Source organism: Prionailurus bengalensis, chromosome C1 (genome assembly GCF_016509475.1).
Source record: "Prionailurus bengalensis isolate Pbe53 chromosome C1, Fcat_Pben_1.1_paternal_pri, whole genome shotgun sequence".
NCBI classification, from domain to species: domain Eukaryota; kingdom Metazoa; phylum Chordata; class Mammalia; order Carnivora; family Felidae; genus Prionailurus; species Prionailurus bengalensis.
In genome coordinates, this window is record NC_057345.1 from 139,531,996 (window position 1) to 139,558,005 (window position 26,010).

Sequence of the window (26,010 nt, forward strand, 5' to 3'; positions counted from 1 at the left end):
CATTTATCTTTTCTTTATTTTTTTTTTAATTTTTTTTGTTTATTTATTTGTGTGTGAGAGAGAGAGAGACAGATTGTGAGTGGGGGAGGGACAGAGAGAGAGGGAGACACAGAATGAAGCAGGCTCCAGGCTCTGAGCTGTCAGCACAGATCCTGACATGGGGCTCAAACTCACGAACCGTGAGATCATTATCTGAGCCGAAATTGGATGCTCAACCGACTGAGCCACCCAGGTGCCCCTGTTTATCTTTTCTTTAGACCAGAGATGGCAAATAAAAGACTAATTTTGCTCCCCCTCCTTCCATGCTAATTTCAAGACCCTTTTACTTAAAAATCTTTCTCAATATACTACTCCACTCAGCTACTATTAATTGATTGGAATTGACACCAAAGATGAAACCTATTTGACATTTCTGCTCTAGGCAATATTTTGTTTTATTTTTGTCGGTTTTAAGTGGCGTTCTTGTGCTTCAATGGTGTCTTCTTTGGAAATTAAAAATAATGCTCTTAAAAATAGTTTTTAAAATTTATTTTCTTTTTTTGTTTGTTTATTTATTTTGAGAGAGAGCGATAGAGAGCACGCATGAGCAAGGGAGGAGGTCAGAGAAGGAGAGAGAGAATCCGGAGCAGGCTCCGTACTGTCAGTGCACTACTGCAGAGACCATTGTGGGACTCGAACTCATGAACTGTGAGGTTATGACCTGATCAGGTCTGATCAAGAGTCACTCAACTGACTGAGTCATGCAGGCGCCCAGATTTTTACATTTTTAAATGGTTGAAAAAAGACATGGAAAAATATGAAATTTTGTTTTTAGTGTCTATAAAGTTCTCATTCATTTACTGTCCTTTGGATGCTTTTGTGCTGTAATGGCAGAATGGAGTAGTTGTGACAGAGACTGTGGTCTGCAGAGCCAAAAATATTTACTCTTTGGCCCTTTACAGAAAAAGTTTTCCTTCCCTTGTTTTGAGATAATAATGTGACGGTGAATGATTGATTTGGGGTTATTTAGTAAAGGACAAAACTTATTTTGCTGGTATTTTCAACAAGTTTCAGAAAAGGAATAACTTAGGAAACAGCTGCTATTTTATATAGGTAAATAGAAATAACCCTTCTTTTTCTTTTTTTCTTTTTTTCATTTGTTTTTATAGAATACAAAGAACATAGAGTTACCAGCCTTATAGTCTGTGAGCTCATGCTATTATTTCTTATGTAGTTGAGAGGAAGTCCATAGCACTGATACTACCACAGATTTTAGCAGCTTATAATTACATCTGTGTAGTAGGACATTGTAGAACAGCAGCAGTTCTTACATTCTTTGGTCTGAACTTCTTTAAGACTTTAAAAAATGTAGAGTCCCAAAGAGGTGTTTTTTTTTGTTTTGTTTGTTTTTTTATTATTTTTTAATGTTTTATTTATTTTTGAGAGAGAGAGAGAGAGAGAGAGAATACAAATGGGGGCGGGGCAGAGAGCGAGGGGGGCAGAATCTGAAGCAGGTTCCAGGCTTTGAGCTGTCAGCATAGAGCCCAACGTGGGGCTCAAACTTGTGAACCATGAGATCATGACCTGAGCCACCCAGGGGCCCCTGTAAAGAGGTTTTTTTTTTTTTATAAATACAGGTTATATCTATCATCCTTGTCACATTAGAAAATGACAAAATTTTAATATATTTATTTAAAAGTAACAATAATAAACCCATTGTATGTTCACAAAAGAACATCTTTATGGAAAATATTTTGTAAAAAAAATTAGTAAAATTTTTGCAAATCTCTTTAATGATTGTTTTAGTAGAAGACAACTGAATTCTTGTACCTCTCCATACACTCTGCTGTGATATATATGTTCTTTTGATATGAAGGCAATCTGGCCATACATAGATACATAGTTAGAAAAATGAGTATTTTAATAGCTTTTTAAATAATTGTGGATGTTTGTTTGATACTATACCAAAACTCAGCAAGTGGTAGTGATTTTGCTTTTTTTTTTTTTTTAAGTTAGGTTTACTGAAGTTTAATTTACAAAGAATAAAATGTGTGTGGGTTTTTTTTTTTGTTTTGTTTTTGGTATATAATTCTGTGAGTTTTCATTAACCCACAAGTCATGTAACCATCACCATAGTCGTTATGTAGAATATTTCAGTCACTCTGAAAAGTTTCCTCATGCCCTTTTATAATCAGTCCTCTCCCATCATTCCCAGCTTCTGGCAGCGTCTGATCAGATTTTTGTCTCCATATTTTTGCCTTTTCCAGAACATAGTATAAATGGAATCACATAAAATATAGCGTAATGTATTTGCGATTCATTCATGTAGTTACAGCTATCACTAGTTCATTTCTTTTTGTTGTATGGATGTTTGTTTATCCATTTACCAGTACTGGATATTGAGTTGTTTCCAGCTTTGGGGGGGTTGTAAATAAAGCCACTAAGCATTCATGTACAGGTTTTTACATGAACGTATCTTTTCATTTCTTAGATAAATAGCTAGGCCTGCTATTGCCGGGTAGCATGGTAGGTGTATGTTTAACTATAAGAAGCTGTCAAACTGGCTTTCCAAAGTGGGTAGACCATTTTGCATTCCTACCACCAATATGTGAAAGTCCTAGTTGCTCTACATATTTACCAACTTTGAGATGGTTTTGTTTTAGCCATTCTAATCAATATTAGAATTAGTTTCAGTTTGTATTTCTCTAATAATTAATGATATTGAGAATCTTTTCCCTTCATATCTGTTCAGCAAAGCATGTTTTTGAATCTTTTGCCCATTTTTTTTTAAGGAATTTGGTGGTTTAAAAAATTATTATTGAGTTGTTAGAAGTTTTTCTATATTCTGAATTCTGAATATCAACCCTTTTATTTAGATATATAATTTGCAAGTATTTTCTCCTAGTCTGTGAATTTTGTTTTCTTTAACTTTTGAAGAAAAGTTTTAGTTTTAATGAAGTGCAACTTATCAGTTCTTTCGTGTTCATGTCTTTCGTGTTCTAAGAAATCTTTCATAATTTAGGGTCACAAAGGTTTTTCATGTTTTTTTCTACAGGTTTTATATTTTTAGGTTTTATTTTATGTCTTTGATATGTTTAGAGATCATTTTTGTAAACAGTGTGAGATGTGAAGTTTTTGTTTTTTCGTAAGATGTCCAGTTGTTCCAGCATCAGTTGTTTAAAATACCGTGTTTTCTCTATTGAAATGTTTTGGCACCTTTGCTGTGTGTCAGTTGAACATTATGTGTGGGTCTATTTCTGGATTCTCTGTTCTATCCCATTGAAGCATGTGTCTGTCTTTTCACTAAGACCACACTGTCTTGATTGCTGAAGCTTTATAATGAATTTTAAAAACAGGTGGTATGAATTTTCCTTTGTAAATCTTTTTAGAATTATTTTGGGTATTCCATTTACCTTGTTTTTCCATATAAGACAAGAGATAGTTTTTTAAAAGTTAGTTTTACAGTGCAGAATTTGAAACATTAATCCTCTGTAACATTAAAATCTGTGGGACTGTCTTGAACATTGAATGAATTTTTTAAACCCGTGAATACTTTTATAACATCACACGTAACTCATTTAGAAAATATTGGTTTCTTGAATTATATACACCTACTAATTACTGGCACATTTCATTATTTAATATTTAAAAGTTAAATTTGTTATCACCACTGATTTTTTTTAAGAGAATCAAGTGTTGGGAAAGTGTCAGGCTGATGGTGGCAATATAGATTTTCCAAATTTCTTCCCTTGCTTGAAAATTCAGATTTTATAATTGGCAATGTATACTGTCAGTTGTTTTTCTTGAAGTAATAGGCTTACTTGGTTCATTTTTGAGAACACGTCTGTCAGATATCGACGTCTGAATAACCATAGTTGGTGTAGTTCCCAACTCAGTCATGCCAAGGCTTTTTCCCGAGGCAACCATTGTACTTCAGTAAGCAGCACAGGTACTTTTGCCTAGTCCCCATTTTGTCACACAGAATATTGAAAAGAAGTCTACCTAGGGTCAAGATACACTTAGATTAACAATTTTACTGCTTTTTATCAAGGACATTCTTAAAAGTGAGACTGGCCTTTTCCAGAGAAATGTTGTGATAAATGTGGTCACTTTGTATTATTATGTTTATTATACTTCAAGTACAGAGATTGACTTGGAAACCTGAACTTAGTGTTACAACACTAGGAAGACAGTAAGTTACTGACATTTTAGGAACATTTGAGGTTGGTATACTGTGAGTTTCTTATTTTAAGAGTTAATACAGTTATATTAAGTTGTTGTTTTATTATCTTATAGGTGCTATACTTGGTAGATCAGAAACTCAGGAGTGTATTTTCTATAACGCTAATTGGGAAAGAGATAGAACCAACCGAACTGGTGTTGAACCCTGTTATGGTGACAAAGATAAAAGGCGACATTGTTTTGCTACCTGGAAGAATATTTCTGGTTCCATTGAAATAGTGAAGCAAGGTTGTTGGCTGGATGATATCAACTGTTATGACAGGTAAGGAAACATTTTATTTTTTTTATGAGAATGTTGAATAATCCTCTCTATTCCCTTTTTAAAGGGGAAAGATCAGTGCGTGGATTTTCACTTAAAGGTTTCTTTTTTAAGATGAGATTATGAAAACCGTTTTAACATGCTCTAATGACAAGATACACATTTTAAAGTAATAAAATAAGTATGTGATGTTTATGTTTTATCTTTGATATACTTTGAATAGTCTACCAAGTAGTGAGAATTATAGATAAGAACCATTTTTCCCCTATGTTATTAGGATGATAAACTTTTTTAATATCAATTTTAAGGAAAAAGGATTTTTAAAATTGCTTTAAAATTAGACAGTATATCTATTGAAAATCTATCCTCTGTCTTCAAGGAGAGTAAGCCTAATCATAGTATTTAATTTCCTTTTAGTTTCCCTCTTTATGTATCTGGAAGAAATTGATCTTACTGCATTTCTTTTTCTTGCAAAGTAAGCCTTTGTTCTTTATCCCCAAGAGACATTTTAACTTGACGTTCAGAATTACATCAGAACTAACACAGTCCTCATAGAAAGCTACGTTTTATTTAAAAGATTGTGCTTAAATTGTTTTATTCTGTACTGGAAATAAAATACGTTAGACATGTTATTGACTGACTGTGATCTTTCTGTAAGGAGTCCCACAGATGTTGGGCTGATCACTGAAACTGACTGGGCCCCAGGATTTCCACTGTAGGTGGGTGCTGATCACGGAGAGGCTGTAAGGTCCTAGTTAAACAGACATTTTGGAGCCAGAAAATACTGATATACTCATGGAACACTAGGTACTTGCCTTTCCACTTTTAGGAGCGTCAGTTCATTACCATGAACCTGTGGTTGATTGGCCATATGTGATTAATAGCAAAATGTGTTGAATAAGCCCATGAAAATGGAATTGTATTAATTTTTATGAGAAATTAAAATCTTGGGTATGCATTTAGTATTTAGAGTATATTTCCAAATCTGTAAATTTTCCAGGTGTTATTTCTCTGTAATTACACATTTTTAGCTACATTTCTGATTCATAGCCTCCTGATTAACAGAAGTGATCATCAAGTGATATTTGCTATTATGAAAGGTAAGTGGGACCACTAGGAAAACAGGATAGAGGTTCTTCAAAAAATTAAAAATAAAAATGCCATATGATCCAGCAATTCCACCTCTGGGTATTTCTCTGGAGGAAATGAAAATACTAACTTGTAAAAAGATATATGCACCCCCATGTTTATTGCAGCATTATTTACAATAGCTAAGATGTGGAAGCAGCCTGAGTGTCCACTGATGGATGAATGAATAAAGAAAATGTGATGTGTGTACACACACACACACACACACACACACACACACACAGAGGAATATTTCCCAGCCATTAAAAAGAAAGAAATCTTGCCATTTGAGACAACATAGATGGACCTTGAGGGTATTATGCTAAGTGAAATTCATCATACAGAGAAAGACAAATACCAACCATTACAATCACACCTATATATGTAATCTTAAAAGAAAACCAAAAAATAAAATGAATGCCTAGATACAGAGAACCAGGCATTGTTAGTTGCCAGAGGCGAGGGTTGAGATGTGGATGGTTAGGTGAAATGGTTAAAGGTGGTCAGAAGGTACAAACTTCCAGTTATAAAACAAGTCCTAGGGTTATTAGTAATGTAGCATGGCAACTACAGTTAATAAGACCATATTGTATATATGAAGATTTTTTTTTTAAATGTTTGTTTATTTTTGAGAGCGAGAGAGGGCATACATGCATGCTCCAGGCTAAGCATGGAGCCTGACATGAGGCTCACTTCCGTAACCATGAGATCATGACCTGAGCTGAAATCAGGAATCTGTTGCTTAACTGACTGAGCCACCCAGGTGACCCTGTGTTTAGGGAATTTAAATCTACTCAAAAAAAAAACAAAAACAAAAAACCTGACACTCTTAATTCCCAAATCTAGCTTGGGTCTCTGATGCTGAGATATGTTCTGCCATGATAGGAACTTGTGTCCTTTTGTGTATACTATGTATATTTATGTCCATGTATTTATGTGTATACATACACATAATGTTATTGATAGCATTTAGCTTTTGTATTTATGCCATAGGAAAGCTGTATTTCCTATAAGAGAAAGCACTCCTAAAGCAAATTTCTTCATTGGCTTAATGTTCCTTTTCAAGCTTTTCTAGTAATTAAAAAGAAAGAAATAAAAGGTGGTTGCCTTAGATGGATCATTAAAAACCAAAATAAAGTAGTGGTCTCAAGGAGTTAGTGTGATTGCTATAAAACCATCTGTTGTGTTTTGATGAGACTTAATAACAGGATTACAGAAACTTTTGGCTCTTAAGAATTGATCATTGAATATTAATAAAAATCTTGAGGTTGACTATGAATGACTTTTTCATTATTTCATCTCTGAGAAGAACTTTAGAAAAACTCCATTGTAGATTCAATATAATGTTGATTTTAATTATTTCTCCTTTGTTTGTTTATAGGACTGATTGTATAGAAAAAAAGGACAGCCCTGAAGTATATTTTTGTTGCTGTGAGGGCAATATGTGTAACGAAAGGTTTTCTTACTTTCCAGAGATGGAAGTTACACAGCGTAAGTTTACAGGGAAAATACATAGGTCTGTTCAACTAGTACACTGAAAACAAAGCATATTTGTGTTGATGGAATAATTTACTCATACCTTCTCCTAAAATTTGATACCATGATAAATATTTCTTGTGGAATTTTGTAGGCCAAATCTGAATTGTTTTTTTTCCTTCCATTTTCCACAGCTACTTCGAACCCAGTTACACCTAAGCCACCCTATTACAACATATTGCTCTATTCCTTGGTGCCACTTATGTTAATTGCGGGGATTGTTATTTGTGCGTTTTGGGTGTACAGGCATCATAAGATGGCCTACCCTCCTGTACTTGTTCCAACTCAAGTAAGTTATTGTCTTGTACTTTGTGCTCTTTTAAATTTTATATTTTAAAGAACTACCACTGCGGTGAAACCCACCAAATTGCTATAAACCATTTTATTTTGGAGTTAACTTTTGGAATGTTTGTTGTTATGAGAACTGTAGCTAGTTTTCCAAACGTACTAAGTGCTATATCCTGAACTTCTCTTACTCAGGAGTTGAGCTAGTAGAGTGGAACAAAGGGTATTCCTGTTCTTTGGACAGTTTTATTGTCATTGTAGTACTTTCGAGTGGGAGATTCTCCCTGCTTTGTTTCTTGAGAATTAATTGATGATGGAGAAGCAATACCACAACCCTTTCTTTCCTTCCATTCTTTTTTCCGTTCTTAAATTTTTGTGCCTTTTTCAAGACAGCTTGCCAAATTATCCTTTTAACCACAGGGAGGGATTTAGCAAGATAATCAAGAAAGTGTGGAAAAAAGAGGTTTCACAAAGGCGCCAGGAAGATATATGCATAAAAACGTTTTGGGAAGAAGAGCAGATAATCAGTGCTTCTCATTACTTGTCATTGGTAGTTGCAGGTGCATCGTTATTGTTTGCAGTATATCAAGCATGTACTGAGGACTAAAAGCTTTTTTTTTTTTTGAAGACTAAAAACTTTTGTAATACTCTCAATTTCACTCTCCTGACCCCAAATATACCTGAAAATGTAGATATGTTGGGTAATCAAATTAAATTCATGAAATTTTCTTCATTCCCTGTCATGTAGGCGGTGGTGCTGGTACAGTGGTTTACAAGCTCTTTTAATATAAGTAGTTAATGTTCTGCAGGCTGAGGAGTGGTGAAAGCTTTGGCATACTTGTGTGAGACATCTTTGAACTGTAGTTTTTACTGTGTTTCTTTTAACTCTTAAGATCAGATTACCTTGGCCTTCTGGCTCTCTTGGTTTAACTTTGTTTCTCTGATACCACTAGGATTAATGGTTAAAACTTGATAGAAAAAAATGGTGGAGTCCTGTATTTTAATGACCAAAATAATTTCTTTCCCTTTAAGCTTTATTTACATAACATCCTTCTTCCTTAGTACTTGAAGCAATCTGTTAGCATTAGATTATTGATCCCCCTAATCTTTTAAGATGTGTGTATGGAGAAATAAACCCAAAAGTAAAATACCTTATTCTGCAAATTAGGTAAACATGCTATTTTGTGCAGCTGAAATATTTTGACATTTGCACATTAGTAACTAAGTTATGAGTTTATTAAAAATTGTCTCTAAAAATGTATTTTAAAATAAAAAAATAAATGCCTAATAAATATATGTAGTTTACTCCAAATGGTCGTAGGCTGTACACTTTATCTTCTCTTGGTGGCAACTATTTATTATTTATGTTTGTATTTAGAAGGGAGAGTATTTAGTACTTGTAGTAGTGTCTGAATTTACCCTAGATTTGTGTGATGATCGAAACAAACTGGAAACTCAATTTAAAAACAAATTTGTTAAGTTTCTTAATAAAACTTAAAAAAATCATGTAATTTTATAGAAAGCATTGATATTTACATAATATTAGCACAAAGGTGTGGTTGGACTTTTTTTTTTTTTTCAACTTTTTTTTAAATTTATTTTTGGGACAGAGACAGAGCATGAACGGGGGAGGGGCAGAGAGAGAGGGAGACACAGAATCGGAAACAGGCTCCAGGCTCTAAGCCATCAGCCCAGAGCCTGACGCGGGGCTCGAACTCACGGACCACGAGATCATGACCTGGCTGAAGTTGGACGCTCAACCGACTGCGCCACCCAGGCGCCCCGTGGACTTTCTTTTAAAAGGCTCAGTATCGGGGCGCCTGGGTGGCTCAGTTTGCTGAGCATCCGACTTCGGCTCAGGTTATGATCTCGCGGTTCGTGAGTTCGAGCCCCGCGTCAGGCTCTGTGCTGACAGCTCAGAGCCTGGAGCCTATTTCAGATTCTGTGTCTCCCTCTCTCTCTTCTGACCCTCCCCCGTTCATGCTCTGTCTCTCTCTGTCTCAAAAGTAAATAAACGTTAAAAAAAAAAAATTAAAAAATAAATAAATAAAAAAAATAAAAGGCTCAGTATCTTAACACATGAGGCCATTTTATTTAGAAATGATAATTAATTCAGACGTTTAGACTTTAAAAAGGAAAGATGCAGTTATTATTCATAAATAACTGAGAATCAGGAATCTTCAATGAATATCCATTTCTGTGGGCTTTGGATATTTGTTACCGTATTAATGATACTGTACACATTTATTTAGCACTTGAATTGCTCTGTGGTGAATTTGCATGGTTTTGTGATGGAATGATCTGGAATGGTCAAGCTTTGTTAGGAAAAATATAAACATGCCTAACTTTATGCTTTCCATCTGTTGCAAACTATGTTGTGCAAAAGAGGGGTTGTCATCAATTTGGAACTTAGTTTAGATCATCTCTCACTGTCTTAAACAGTATAGTATCATGCTTTAAGTCTCATTTTTGGTGAGAGGATTATACAAAGTAGTTCTGCAACACTGCTTAGTGGCCATCCTGTTACAAAATGATCAATTTTATCTCCTATTTTAAAGTAATTATTGATAATAACATCAAGTATTTATTGAACACTTAGAATGTATTGTACTAGGATACTGGTAAGTTACATAAATATATAAAGACAAGAATTTTCTATAAGAATATGTAAAAACATACATAAATTTTTTTCCATGGTTCCTAAATTATGACTGGTATGTAAGGCTCATCTTTGGAATTTGTTAAAAAATACAAATTCTTGGGCCACATCCCTGTAAGTATGGAGTGGGGCCTGAGATTTTATGTTTCTAATAAATTTCCAAGGTGATTCTTGTGACCAGCCAGGTGTGAAAAATGCTGATTTGATTTTACCTCACAGGGTTGTTTATGTAGTTTCAATCCCTATTTTATAGATAAAGAAATTGAGACATAGCAAAGCTCACAAGTGTCAGAGCTGGAATCCGAACCAAGGACTCTGACACTAAAGCTTTACTGCTTTATGCTGTTCTGCCTCCTCCCCTCCCCCCAGGAAGCTGATGTCTCTGCTGTTTTAAAAATTCAGTAAACATCACTGCCATCTCAAAATCATTCTATAGGTTAATTTATTTTCCTACTTTGGATATTGAATAGTCTGACTACTAAAATGAGTAATAACATCATCATATGGCCTCACATAGGACAAAAAGGAAAAGTCATGGAAATATAGAAGGGCATATTCCTGTGTTTCCATTAAGAAAATTTTTTAGCACATTTTAGAATAAGGTTTATCAGCATTGATTGGTTGTAGGTAAGGATTCCTGAGTCTCTGAATTGATAGTGCCCCTCCCTATTAGTTATTCAAGACTTTTGTGAGAGACAGGGGTAGTAAGGGAGACATACATTTGAAGTCTTACGGTGATTTCTCTATTTCGTCCATATTCAGGTTCGCATATTCAAAGCTTAATTTCAAGTTTTATGAATTAGGAAAATTCCAGGGTTTAGCTTTAGGAATTCTGGAAAGATCTTATATTCTTGTGGATTTTTCCTCCCAAATTTTCAAACATTTTTAGACAGTGTCATGAAATATTTCATTCCTTTTATTAGGTAAACTTTTCCTTAAAGCTTTGGCTAAAGGCTGGTTTGTGAATTAATTGGTCTTTGTAAGACATTAGTCTCATTGTGGTAATATCTTCTTGAAAAGTCATTGCTACAATAAGAACTATACTTGAGAATTTACAGTGAATCTCACAGAGCAAGCTGAAGTTATACATACTGTGATCATTCCTTGGTCTGATTTCAGTCTTTTATTCTCACTGGGGGCTAAAAGATCAGTTCTATGGCATCCTGGAAGACGAGAGATATCCACATGTATCTTTTTACTAAGCTGGTTCTGACAGCTAAATTGTAGGATTCTTTCTAAGACATCGAGTTAGAATTTCTTCTGGTGTTAGTATTTTATTGTGAGGAAGTGATATGGAAATATACATGCTTTAAAATCTGGTCTTTAATTATGGTTCTTAGTAACCAGTAAAAAATATTTATTCTCAGATCTAGTATAGTTAGAAGTATGGGTAAAGTAATTTTGTTCTTTTTTTTTTTTTTTTAATTGAAGCCATCCTTCTTTCTTTATAATCTGTTACTATTATGTTTCTAACATTGTTCCATGGTATCACTGTCTTGGTATCATCCAGTCATCCTGGATGGAAAGCCTTGGAGACAGCTGCTACTTTTTTTGGCCCTGTCATTTACCAAGTCCTGTTCATTCACCTTTTTATCTTTCTTGATCTTTTGTAGTTCAGAACATTATTACACCTATGGCTGAGATTATTTCTGTAATCTCAGCTGGTCTTCTCTCTTCTTCTATACTGTTACTGTAGAATAGTGTTTTACATGTCTGATTATATTACTTATTATTATTATTTTTTTTAATGTTTGTTTATTTTTGAGATAGTGTGAGTAGAGGAGGGGCAGAGACAGGGGCACAGAGGATCCAGAGTAGGCTCTGTGCTAACAGCTGCAAGCCTGACGCAGGGCTCAAAACTCACCAACAGTGAGATCATGATCGGAGCTGAAGTTGGACCCTTCACTGACTGAACCACCCAGGTGCCCCATGTTACTTCTGTTTTAAAAAAATATTTGAGGGCTCTCAATGACCCACAGCAAAGAATACACAGTTTGGAGTATGATATATGGGCTTCCATACCTCCATACATCTACCTTTTTATTCTTTCCTCCCATTACACCTTAAGCCATCCATTATATATATCTGGAATGGTATTAGTTATGTACTGTCCTTGAAAGAATTGAGAAAATAGTGCTGAAGTCAGTTTATATCTTGTGTGATTCAGATGAATAGCCCCAGTTGAGAAAGGCACTAGTCATTTGTGTACATGTTCCAGTCTCCCACTTGATTGTAAGCCCCTTGAATACCATGGGTGTATTGTAATCACTACTGTCTGTCACCTACTGTTTGTAGATATAACCACTCTGTAAGTGACGAATTACTGAATTGACTTTGTTGCATTTAGAGTTGTACTGAGATGATAATGCAGCATGCCCAGGGATTCCTTTAATAAAAAGCTTTAGGGCTTAGTTTTAAGAAAAATATTGAGGCTGTATGTCTTTAGGGTAGAATAAGTTGAAGTATTCAGGCTTTTATAAGAGAATGCCAGTATTCAGTTCTTTCTGCAATCACAAGCTTTGAAGCATCCTTTTAATTTCCATCACCTAGGTCCTTTTCTTTTGCCTGTGCTGAAACTGTCTTTCCACATGTAGGAATTTGCTCTTGTATCTACAGTGAGTAAACTGAACACAACTGGTTTTTCTAGTGCCGGTGAGTCAAGAATAGGAGGGAATAGATGCATTGACTCTATGATTAAGAAGTCTTATTGTGGTTAGAGTTAATGTGGTTTCAATAAAAGTGTTTGCATCGCTCTCAAAACCATACGTGAGCTTCAGTTTCCTGTTAATAAGATCTATATTTGTGCTGATAAAAAACACTTGCTGATAAGAAAGCAGATTTTAGGAACTAGAAATTACCTACCTTTAACAAGGTATGAAGTTAACTTCTTGTGCATTTTTAAAGGCTATATAAATAGCACTGTAGTATTGCAACATTAATACTTATTTAAGTGACATCAGTCTCTTCAGTTCTTTGCATCATGACATTTTGTCTAGATTTTGGTCTGATAGAGAATAAAGGCTGTCAGATGTTTGGGATACTGAATTGGGCATACAAAATAATCCTGTTGACCTTAATATTAAAGTAATAATAGGTTGTCATTTCATGCTCTGCCAAATTACTGTCCACTGAGAAACCAAGCTGTCTAAAAATGCTGTGTAGGACTTTCCTGTTGAACGTGAGTCTGTATGTGCACCCATTTAAAATTAATAAGATACTGAAAGGGTAGCCTAACATTCAACCAAGCCAGTTTAGGAAAGTGTGCTGCTTATTTATTTGGGGAGGATGAAGGGGAAATTTACTAAATTTAAGTGAGTATTTAACATGCTAATATTGTTATACTTGCAAAACCACATCTTGAAATAGGTTGGCTCACTTTCTCTTTTTAATTCTTTTCTTTTTAAGAATTTATAATACTTGCTTGTTATAATAAGACAAATTCTACAGAAGGAAGTGTGTTCAAAAGAAAGGAGATAGAACCATTTGTTCCTTTTTTTTCCTTCATCATTTTCCTGAAATAATCAATTTTAACGGGTTGATATGTATCCTCTGACACCTTTTTCTAATCTCATTCGTTTGAATACATGCTTTCCTTCCCTTTTATAAACTACAAATGTTATTTCACAATTGGTTTCTTTTAATTTAAAGGTATACTGAGGATAGCTTTTCAGCTCAGTACTTTTCAGTCTCATTCTGATTAAGTGATGTGTTCTTAAGTGAAACTTAGTGGAGCTCTAATGTATGCTCATGAAATTTCAAAACTTGATGTTTTATTAGCTTTGAGTTGGTGTTAGGTTTCTGCTAAGACCTGGAGTCTACATTTCACAATATTTTTAACTGTCTTATTTTAGGAGGTTTAAAATCTGGTGATATAATGCTCTTGTCTTGCAGTTGAGCATCTTTTTTTTTTTCTTTTTTTTTTGGTACATGCCTAAGAAATAGTTCATAACTACTGCAAATGTCTCTTTCTTCTGTGTTCTACCTTTGTGTGTGATTATTTTTGTTACAACTTAAATTACAACTAAGTTTTATGTATACTTCTAAACTGATTGTTGGGAGAAGTGTCATAAATTATTTGTAGACTTGCAGCTTGACAAAAAATTACTCTCTTAGGCATATATGAATTATTTTACTTAACAAATGAATGGACAAGACTGCTTGAGATTTGCTGAAATTCTATATCCAAAAGCAAAAAAGAAGGGAAGAGGAGAAGGAAAAAAAATTAAAAGCTTTATCCAAAGTTTAAAATGAGTTAAAGCTGTACACTAAAGTTAATAATGGAGCACTTTATTTCTAAAAATGACTTCCATTTAATTTTTAAAATCTTGAATTCAGTTTTTCTTTGGACTGTGGAGGACCGCATCTTCCAATTTACAAATGGGACTGATGCATGTAGATGAGAGTACCTAATTTCTCCTTTTTCAGGGTGCCTGGGTGGCTCACTCAGTTAAGTGTCCTACTTCAGCTCAGATCATGATCTCATGGTTCATGGGTTCGAGCCCCACATTGGGCTCTGTGCTGACAGCTCAGAGCCTGGATGGAGCCTGTTTCGGATTCTGTGTCTCCCTCTCTCTCTGCCCCTCACCTGCTTAGCTCTGTCTCTCTCTCAAAAATTAAATAACCATTCAAAAAAATAAAAAATTTCTCTTTTTTCTTATGTGGCAAGATGGAAGATAGGAAGATGTGACTTTGATTTTTTCTCAACTCTACTTCCTGGACCTCATCGTAGATCTGTTCCTTCATTCCTAGCTACTTCATCACTGTCAAATCTTTTCTGTTAATTTGAGACAATAAAATGAAAAGGCCCATTTGTTAGTGAAAAGCTGCTTGTATCACATAGGCTGTCAGGTGTTCGTTCGGGTTTGTTTGTTTTGTTTTAGCTTAACCACTCACCTAATGCTTGAGAGCCTGTTGTGTGCTGGGCATCATGCTGATGTGTGGTGATAAGCATCGGAGGGACAGTTCTTCCCTTTTGAAGCCCACAGTTAGTATATAAGGGAACAAAAAATAGGTTGGTTGATTGGTTGTTTGGCTTTGCAGCTTGGCAATGACAGGCAGAGTAAGAAGGGAGCAAGAGTGGAGGAAAAGAGGAGAAATGTCTGACTCCAGTTATATAGTGACCAGGAGCCATATCTGGGACGCTTATCTAATGATAAGTGCTCAAAACCTGTTAGCTATTATTGCTGCCAGAGTAACAACTTCAGAATTGTACTCGAAGTTGTATTTATTGAAGCCATTGAAGATACATATTTATATGCCAATACTTTGAAATTAGCGTAATAAAAAATTTCATTTTGAGTACTCTGTCAAGGACTACACAGAGCACTTTACACAGATTAATCTTTCAACACCCCAAATATAGGTTCTGTTTTATTAAGTCCATTTTATAGACAAGAAAAACAAGGGACAGATAGGTGAAGCGTCTTGCTCTAGTGTCAGTCTTTGGAATGGTAGAGTCTGGGCATTTATATCCAAGGATTATTATTCACTGAAATGATTTTAATTGAGTGGCTTATTTATTCCAGTAAGTAATTAGGTGGGGTCTGTAAAAAACTAAAGTAGGATAAAGAGGATGATCAGAGTATATAAAGTATGTTTAAAGTATTTTGTTTTTTTGGCTGATAACTAAATCTTTATTTACATTTATGTCATAAATAAAGGAGCAAAATACAGGGAAGTTTTGAGAAAAATATTACAAACACCTACCACTCAGAACAGACATTTTCTTACATCTACTTTGGATCTTTAGGAAAACATTATTGATAAAGTTGAAGTTCCTTTTGTATCCTTCATCTCCAAAACGTTTCCCTTCTCAGATACAACCTTGTATACCCTTTGAGTTACTGTTTATATAAAAATATAAACAACGAGAGGTGCCTGGGTGGCTCAGTTGGTTAAGCGTCCGACTTCGGCTCAGGTCATGATCTCACGGTTCATGGGTTTGAGCCCCACGTCGGGCACTGTGCTGATGGCTCAGAGCCTGGAGCCTGCTTTGGAATCTGTGTCTCCCTCTCTCTGCCCTTCCCCACTCATGCTGTCTCTCTCTTTCAAAAAAAAAAAAAACATTAAAAAATATAAACAACGAATATTTACAAAGTCAAAATAGCTTTTATAGTAAGTACATATAACCCTGTAGGTAAACATAACCATCTTACCATGCCATAATTTATAGAATATATGTAGTGATCCTTTTGCTTTTTGCAGCTTTACTTGAAGAATACAAATGCTAAAATAAATAAAAATTTCTTCTATCCTTAATAATAAACCTGATGCTTTTGAGCAGTGGCCAGAAGGAGATTGGTCTCTTCAGACTTTTAACCTCCCCCCTGCTAACTACCCTGAGGAGCTACCTTCTCCTTAGGGAACTTATTCAGAATCCTGGCTCATCCACCTCTGTCTGCCTTTGCCTTGCTTTCAGGAGTTAGTTGAGAGAAACTGGAGGAAGTAGGAGTTGGTCCATCACAGTGGAATTTTGAAGATCTAACTGGATAGAATGATGGCTGTGCATTTGGCGGTATCAATATTATTGAATCTGTTAATGTATAATGTCTTCCTAGCTCAGAAACATTTGTTCTGATACATACACTATATTATTTCTTTATATATTCTATTTCTGTCTGCTTGGCAATAGTCTTTTTTAAAATTAGCAACTGTAAAATTTCCTACAGCATGAGATAATTAGATGACTAAGATGAGACAAATTCAGAATTGGTCGGTTTTCGAATGCTTTGTGTAGGGGGCAGGGGGTAGGAGGGGTCCTTAATTCTTCTTGAGGTCCTAAGAAGATATTTAGTGAGTTATCCCCCTGTTATATGTATGTATATATGTGTGTGTATGTATATATACACATATGTGTATGTACACACACACACACATAAAATATATCAATCTTGGAATGGTTTAAGTAGTAAATAGAAAATTCATAGTATATGTCCTATATGTTTATAGTATATAAATGAACCAGAATCCGTAATCTAGAAAGATTTCTTTGTATTCCTGTTCTGTATATCTAACTGCCTACTAAACATCAGCATATCTAACTGCCTACTAAACATCTAACTGCCTACTAAACAACTAAAACATCAGATATTTCCAAGTAGTTAACATTCAGGGAAATAATCTCTCCAAAACCTCGTTCTCAGTAAATAGAACCAGTAACTATTTGGTTGCACGAGTCATTGTATCCCAATGCCATTTTCGTACCTAATCTGTCTCCCTCTAGTACTTACTCCATTTTTCAAGGATCCTCTCCCCAGGAAAATCTTATTTAACCTGCCAGTGTAAGTCAGTTTTCTCCTTACAGGTGCTCAGGATACTGAATTTCTTTTTATTGCAATTATTTCATAATTATGCATTCATTTGTGTGGTATCTTTGATTAGTCTTACTTCCCCACACTGTAGTAAGCATCACGAGAAGCCAGATAGTCAGTGTCTGGCACAAAGTAGGCGCTCAGTAAAGATTGGTTGAGTGAATGGAGAAGTCCTAGTCATTATTTTCTGATATTTGGCAATATAATTTAGTTAAATTTCTTTCCCCCTTATGGAATAAGCAGCGAAGTCTCTTTCGCATCCAGGAGCCTAATGACTTGACATTAATGTGCTGATTTGTTTTTTACTGTTCTCTCCAGTTATAGTGCATGATAGTCAAGTTTCATTTTCTGTGTTGTGAATTCAGATTGTTTTTTGTGTGTTTGTTTGTTTGGCTTGGTTGCTTTTTATCCATGTATTTCAGTGATTTAATTTTTTTGGATTCTGTTTTGACCCTTTTATTTTGTAACATAGTTTACACATTGAGGCCTGTCGTTGGCATCTCTTGTTTAGCTTGATCATTCTAGGACTTATTCTCATGTTCATTTATTGAGAAGTATATTGAGCAAAGATAGACTTTTTGGTAAGATGCATGGATGGCACATACTTGCACAGTGTTACTTGCAGTGGTAGGTTTATTATCCCTGTTACAAGTCCTTGTAAAACAAAACCTGAGACATACCTATGCCCTGGCAAGCTAAAGTCTAGTTATTCATTTGGCATGTATTTCTTTCAAAGAGATGAATTTTACTCTGGAGTACTGATAAGATGTTGTGATAGTAGGATTAGCTAAGCCGTTTAGATGAATTATAAATAATCCTGAACCATTATCATAGGAGAAAAATCAAGAAGGAAGAAAAACTAAGCTGCTGGTGCAGATAAATGAATTGTCAAATCAGTGCTATTCTCTGTATAAATATTGTAGAGATATTAGAAATGGCGGTTATACTCAGCGATTGGAGGGGATTTGAAGGAGGGGATTTTTATATTGGTGACAGTATTTCTCTTAATTATAAATTTAGGCCCTTAACTATATTAGGATGACTGGGAAAATGAAAATCTTATTTTCAAAAGTCTTGTCAGTATCTAAGTGTCCTCAGACTAAAAAATATGTATGGATACTTGTTCTCATGGCCACCACTACTTGACTTCTTCACTCTTATGTGGCTAGTAAGTAGTCAACAGTGGGCCTGGCCTGTCACTGTGTTCTACTTAAATCTCATTTTTAAAATTTTTTCCTCAGTCTTATTTTCTTACCCTAGTATATTGTTTATGTTGCACACACAAAGACATCAGGAACATTTTTCTATTATGATTCTACTGTCTTCCATGAAAAGGGAGTGAAGCAGTTCAGGAAATAGATTTTAGAGATTCGTAAAACAACTGTTAGAGTGTGGGCTGAGAACCAACTTCTAGTTACATAAAAATGTCTCCTGTGCTGCTCCTGGTTTTTGTTAAAGGCAATACTGCCCTCTCGTGTCCAGAAGCCAATTCCAAGATATTTTCTCAATTAAATTGCTCATTTTACTCTTCCAGTTGAGACTCTAGAACTTCTTAGAAAAACACGTAACAATTACTTAAGACTCGGAAGTTTATTGGATCAGGTAACTTGGGGTCATACCAGAACCATGTATATAATAATACCCCTTATCTGAAAGGTAATGTCCAAGTTTTTTGTTTGTTTGATATTACTTTCCTCTGTTTATAAGGAAAGTGTTCCCAACTTTTATTTTAAAAATATGATAAATTGGATCATTGCCAATTTTAAAAAGCTAAATCATTATTCTCTTTCTTTCACTTTTGTAACTGATGTGTCATTTTTCATTTCATTCTTGATATAAATCGTAATTTCTTTTGCCTGTGTTTTTTCTTCACAAGCACGCCTTTCATATAATGATAGAGGTAAGATGCATTGATGTTTGTTTTATGGTTGTGGAACTTTTTGTGGATGCATACTGAACATTTTGTTTTTAGATTTTTGTTGTCTTTGTTGCTTTATTGTGCATCCTTTATAAATTTGTTATGATTTTTTTTTTTTTTTTACCACTTTTAGTATTAAAAACATGATTGATTTGCCACGTAATAGTTTTGGTTTTCAAGGAATCGTTACCAGCATTTATACTTATCTAAGTTGGAATGTAGAAACAACGGTTTTAGTTGAGTAGACATTAACCCCTAGTGGCTAGAAATGTCACTAGCTTAAATGTTCACGTATGCACATTTTTAACAGGAGCTGACTTTCTGGTTGAACCCATTATCTTATACATGAAATCTATATTTTCAGATAGTTTCTTGCATCTTTAGCCTCTGTAGCAAATGGGCTAGCCAGTTCATCTTTTGCTCTCTAGAGATTAAGGCTTTATTTTAGATTAGAATTCACCCTTCTCACCCTTGAGAACTCAGAATAAAGAAAATGATCACAGACTACTTTGCAGCTCTTCACTTGTACTAATTTATTCCAGTCTTGATTTTAGTAATTCTAGAGGGTAGTGGTGTTTGGGTAGGTGCACTTTTTTTCAGCTACTGCCATTTGTTGTTTCTCGACATGAGGTCTTCTGATGCCAGAATTGTATAATTTTCATATACAAATGGGTAAAGAAGAGATGTAATCAGAGCTATGTTCTAATACATGTCTTCTTAACTGTGCAAAGTAGCATGGGTATTTATTGCAAGAGAACTGGAGACTTAGGGCAAGTTTTCAGGAATTCTGCACACCTTACCATGGCTCCCTAGAAGGTGGTTTTCTGTGTAGTAGGACGAAGACATGTTTTATGGATAACATCAGAATGTTGATGTCATTATGAAGTTTAAATCTGAATTTGTCTCTTTGGGTTGTTGATATATTTTAAAGGTATAAATCTTTATTCCTAGAATCAAGTACAGTTGACTCTTGAACAATGCGGGGTGAAGGGAGTGCCGACGCCCTACACGGTCAAATCTGCATGTAACTTTTTACCCCCATCAAAGTACTAAATTTTGTGACTGGTAACACAAACCATTGATTAACATATATTTTGTATGTTGTATGTTTGATATACATACTTACTTTATTCTTACAATAAAGTAAGTTAGAGACAAAAAAAATGTTATTAAGAAAATCATAAGGAAGAGAAAATACATTGCATTATATTTATTGGAAGAAAAAAGAAACATAATAAGTGGACCGCTGAAGTTCAAACCCATGTTGTTCAAGCGTGAACTGCATTGACTTTTGGTGGGTAAATTAGTATAATGATGCTCATAAACTGAAAATAATTTCTGATATTCTTAGATGATAGGATAAATAAAAGCCAAATATTAGAGATACAGTTAAAGCGTCTTATAAATTTAATGAAGAGTTGAAAAGTATGACATAGAATATTCTAGTAATTTTTCATTAAAACAAAAAGGCATATTGATTTGGCACTATATATTTTATTCAGTTAGCTGTACTTCATTAGCTCATTTTGAGTCTCAACTTTTAAGTATTATAGAGTATTATTTAAAAACACATGTATCATTTCTAAAAGTTTTGAGATTTTATACGAATGTGTTTTTGTAGACCTTTTCCTCACCCTTTAAAAATTTGCCAGTGTTCTTAAATTTAAGCTTTTTATTTATAAGTAATTTTGACAACAGTCTGTTTTCAGGTTGTTATGATATAATACTGAATAGAATGGTAATGTCATTGGGAGAGTGACCTAAGATGCTTTACTGAAATAATGGTAGCTTAGAACTTGCCAAACAAAACCTTGGAAACTTATGGGAACCTTGAAGTTTATCTTTGCACTTAGAAAATATTCAGCCATCTTTTCCCCCTAAGTATAGACATTGAGAGTTCTTGCATGTTTCCTAAAATTAAGGTTAGTATTATTTTGAACTGCTGACATATTCTTAATTTGAGATGTGGATTAAGTCATCTCAATACTGTTTTATAGACTAAATCCTAGCTGTGCGGTTGGTACTCTTTAGAACAGAATTGGTAATATAGAATGTTATCAAGAGACATTATCAATTTATATTAAGGTTATTCAAAATCTTAATGTTTAAGTAAAGAGCGATTCTATTCTTTACCTCGTTATTTTGCCTCTTCACCTTTCAGCTCTTATCTGCATACTTTAGTTTTTGTTATCCCTGCTTTGACAACTTGACGTTTCTGACTTACTTCTAAAGAAGGGGGGAAATCATTGATTTTAACTTTATAGTAATTTTAAAGTTTTTCAGGGGCACCTGGTTGGCTCAGTCGGTTAAGCGTCCGACTTCAGCTCAGGTGATGATGATCTCACAGCTCCTGAGTTCAAGCCCTGCATCGGGCTCTGTGCCGACAGCTCAGAGCCTGGAGCTTGCTTCGGATTCTGTGTCCCTCTCTCACTCTGCCCCTCCCCGGCTCATGCTCTGTCTCTTCCTCTATCTCAAGAATAAATAAACATTAAAAAAATGCTTATAAAGTTTTTCAAACATAAATTTTTCTGTTAACGTTAATTAGTTTATGCAGTTATCTAATAATTCTTGGATTTTGAACATGAGTGGTTTCTCTTGCCTCCGCAAGAGTAGTTTTCAACCTTTTTTTCTCCTGTCTTCACATCCACGTAAATAACATACTCTTTTTCAGTAGAATCTCTTATTACAGTTATAAGTGACCAGTCAAGGAATGAGGTAGGGTAGGTTTAGTTTTGATAAAATCTCTCCATAGATTCTTCTGTCCTCTCCCACTGAGAATCGTAACTTTGGGGGCCATACTTCTCTAAGATTTGTATCTGACTTCCTAGACTCCTCACTCTGTGAAACCGCAGCACTCTTTAGCTCTACTGTACAACCTTTCATCTTTTCAATGTGTGAAGGAAAAGCAGCTTTTGTAGACATTTTAAAAATAAACATTTGAGGTTGAAATTAGTTACAGGAAGTATTCTAGTTTATCCTCCTATTTTAAAATAGGAATTCTAAAGCCATGTTATAAAGATTGCCCACAGTGAAATTGCACATTTTTCCTCTTTTATACCTTGCAATGTATCTATTTTTTGAGGGTCTTTCTAACGTAGATGTCAACTTTTAAAATTCTTGAGTGCCACCAATAGGCTGAATAATACCTAAAGGGAGCACTGACAGTCTTAGGGCATTAGAAGAGATTTTTGTCTTGAGAGGAAAGGGAAAGAGAGCTGCATGGATAAGGGTATGGCACACTCTTTCCAAGCGACTTAGATGCCATCCAGGGTCACAGTGTCTGTTGCTGTTGCCACAGAAACTTTAGTTCCTCCTTACAATACTCATTATGCAGCCTTTCAAACATTTTTATTACTTTGCTCTGGAAGCTTTTCTGAAGGCTTCCTACATCTTGTTTTAGTTGTAGATCTTGAACTGATACGAGGCTTCTAGTGAGGAGTTCGTATAGGGAGGATTCCCTTGTGTTTCATAAATGTTGTGCTCCTGTTCACATACTGTATTTCCTCCATTTTTTAAATTACCTGTAGCAGTACTCTTCTCTTTCGTTTTACTTACCTTGTACATCTACTACAGTGACCACTCATTTTCTGGATTATAATTTGTACTTTCTTTGCCAGTCAGACTCAGAACACTAATAATTTTTATTTCAGGTCAATTTGGTAATTATAAGCAAAGGGATGAATTGCTAATAGGTTGAAAAATCAGAATGAACGTAATAGTTTGGCTATTCAAAATATTTCTCTTATGTGCTTTGATACACTTATTTGCAGTGTGTTTGAGAAGGACTATGGGCATTTCTGAGATTAAAGATAAACAGTCACTGGGGAAAGTAGTGGATTTTGAGGAGTATTTTTCTTTGAGACATAGTCATAACTTGCTGTTGCTGGCACTTTTAAAATCCTCCTCTTCTAATGAAGTATCAACTAGATGAAACCATTGAAATACTGTTAAGTAATATCCTAAAAGTCACAGAAAATCTTAGTCCAGAAAATTAGTGAAACTAAAAATGATTTGAGATTTCTCCTGCTGTACTTAGATAGCAGTAGTGAATGTTATTCACTGAATGTTATTATGAAAACTCTTGATTCAAGTGGCTTGCCTTATGATCACTATAAATAATTAGTAATGCTTGAGAAATCAGTTTTGGCAAGACTGAAGTTAATGTCATTTGTATGTGTTTACCATTTCTGTCAATTGATTCCTCAGTATACTCCCTTTTTTCTCATATTTAGAATTGATATGTATTGTGTGCTGCTTTTTAATATTATCATTATTGTTTATCTTAGGACCCAGGACCACCCCCACCTTCTCCGTTACTAGGTTTGAAGCCACTACAGTTATTAGAAGTGAAAGCAAGGGGAAGATTTGGTTGTGTTTGGAAAGCCCAGTTGCTCAATGAATATGTAGCTGTGAAAATATTTCCAATACAGGTATGTTATTGTATTTTTCTGATCTGCACATATTTTTTAAAAGATACACCTGGCTCGATTAGTATAATTCAGAAACAGTCTGAAAATACAAACCATATATTTCAAGGTGGTTCTTTGTGATACTGAGGAAAATGGTTACCCCTTTTGTCCGCCTTCTCATCTGAGGCATGGAATTGTATACAGTAGTCTTTGGAGTGGTGGAAATACAATAAATGAACACACAGGAGATCTTTTGCCAATAAAAATTCTACAGAAGTGCAAAATGAAGATGAGGATTCCAGTAATATAATTTCATTGGATAACTTTTAATGTCCCATTGACATTATCAGAAAACAAACAGAAGAATGATAGAATAGCATGCTTGTTCTAGAGTTATTTAAAGGTATTATTACCCGGACTGATTCATTTTGTTTGGTGAATTATCAGAGGCAGTGAATCAGGATGCCCAGTAATTGGTTTACTGTGGACTTGTTTTTCTTTCCCTTTTTTTAATTTTTAAAGTATTTATTAATCTTTTTTTTTTTTTTTTTTTTTTTTTTTTTTTTTTTTTTTTAAGAGAGAGGGAGAAAGAACCCAGGGGAGGGGCAGAAATAGAAGGGGATGGAGAATCTGAAGTGGGCTCTGCACTGACAGCAGTGAGCCAGATGCGGGGCTCAAACTCATGAATTGTGAGATCATGACCCGAGTTAAAGTTGGACGCTCAGCTGACTGAGCCACACAGGCACCCCGACTTATTTTTCTTTTAAAGGGGGCTTACCTCATAAAACCCTGGTCTAATGCACCTCTGAGCTGTTCTTATGTTTTGTTTTATTCCATTGGTGGTATCGATCTATGATGATTTCTTCTTCCTTGTCTCTTGCTTATACGCCCCTCTAGCTAATGCCATGTGTGGTATTGCAATCCTGGTTGGGTTTGGTGATGCAGGCTCCACCACTGTATCTTCACAGATCTTCCTTATTCCAAAGTTATACAGTCAAATTTATATACCTATCTTTTATCTTTCTTGCCTCCTCTAAAGCCTGTTAGAGTCGGTGAAGAAGTTTTTTACCTTTTTTTTTTTTTTTGGTAGCAGTGCAGATATTTTAAAACTATAGTTCTCAGAGGAAGAGTTGGGTCTGTACTGCTAATATTCACAAATTCAGGGTTTTTCTTTTATTGTTGGAAGAAGCTTAAAAATGAGAGAAAGGCTGGGGTGCCTGGGTGGCTCAGTCGGTTGAGCATCTGACTCTTGATTTTGGTTCAGGTCATGATCTCATGGTTCGTGGGTTCTTGCCCCACATTGGGCTCTGCGCTGACAGTGTGGAGCCTGCTTGGGATCCTCTGTCTCCCTCTGTCTTTGCCTCTCCTCTGCTCTCTCAAAATAAATAAACTTAAAAAAAAAATTAGAGAAAGGCCTTTGGATATTAACATAAAGGTAACAACAGCAAGAATAACAGTAGCTAATGTTTTATTGAGTGCTTCTGTTGTGTCAGGTAGAGGTGCTTCACATACGTGTACTCTGTAATACGTATCGATACAGTACTCATACATAGAATAAAACATACAGTATACCTATAATACAGCAACTCTGTGGGCAGACACTATAGTCTCCATTTTGTTAATGAGGTAACTGAATGATGATGTAACTTGGCAAAGGTTCTTAACATAGTTTGGATCCAGAGGGTTCCTAACCATTATGCTATGGTGCCTCAAACTTTTATTATTCTTCCATTGTGAAGAGAAACTAATCCTTTATAAGTAGACATGTAGTAAGCATGGATCACTTGCAGGCACAAATGAGCGTATAGTATTTAAAATTATTGTATTGCCTATTTATACCCTATTGCTCTCCTATTGACTTTGCGGGGTATTTTCAACATTTTGTTAAGAATGTTTGATATAATGTTAGTCTTTGAACAAAAACATTGTCTTCTGTTGAGATGAAGTCGTTCTACCTGAAATTCATATCTTACAGAGATTATTCTGAATAAACACAAGTAACTTCATACCATGATAAAATTACACTACAGTACTAAATTGTAAGCAGAATGTATTACCATCGTTAGATACAGAAGTCTGGCATTTCTGCTAACTCCTATATTTACAAGCAAGAAACACGAAAAAGAATGTTTGAGCGAATGGGGCAGGGCAGGCATTTGTGATGGAGTTGTTACCTTATTGTCAGATTTCTTTTATGAAAAAATAAGATGAAATCAAAGAGTCTTTTAACACACAGCTTTATTTTTAAATTTTGCCTTAGAATCTACTTCAGTTATCTCTTAGAT

General features: G+C 34.9%; 1 protein-coding gene across 2 annotated transcripts in view; it reads left to right on the top strand.

Annotated features, from left to right (window-relative positions):
- Window positions 1-26,010, top strand: part of ACVR2A (activin A receptor type 2A) — an 82,888-nt gene that overhangs the window by 45,123 nt on the left and 11,755 nt on the right. The window contains exons 2-6 of one of the 2 annotated variants that reach the window (XM_043576640.1): window positions 4,276-4,483; window positions 6,990-7,099; window positions 7,279-7,433; window positions 19,275-19,298; window positions 23,603-23,746. In XM_043576640.1, the coding sequence (XP_043432575.1) occupies window positions 4,276-4,483; window positions 6,990-7,099; window positions 7,279-7,433; window positions 19,275-19,298; window positions 23,603-23,746 (641 nt within the window). The remainder of the gene's footprint in view (window positions 1-4,275; window positions 4,484-6,989; window positions 7,100-7,278; window positions 7,434-19,274; window positions 19,299-23,602; window positions 23,747-26,010) is intronic. The other variant, XM_043576641.1, reaches the window with a different exon arrangement.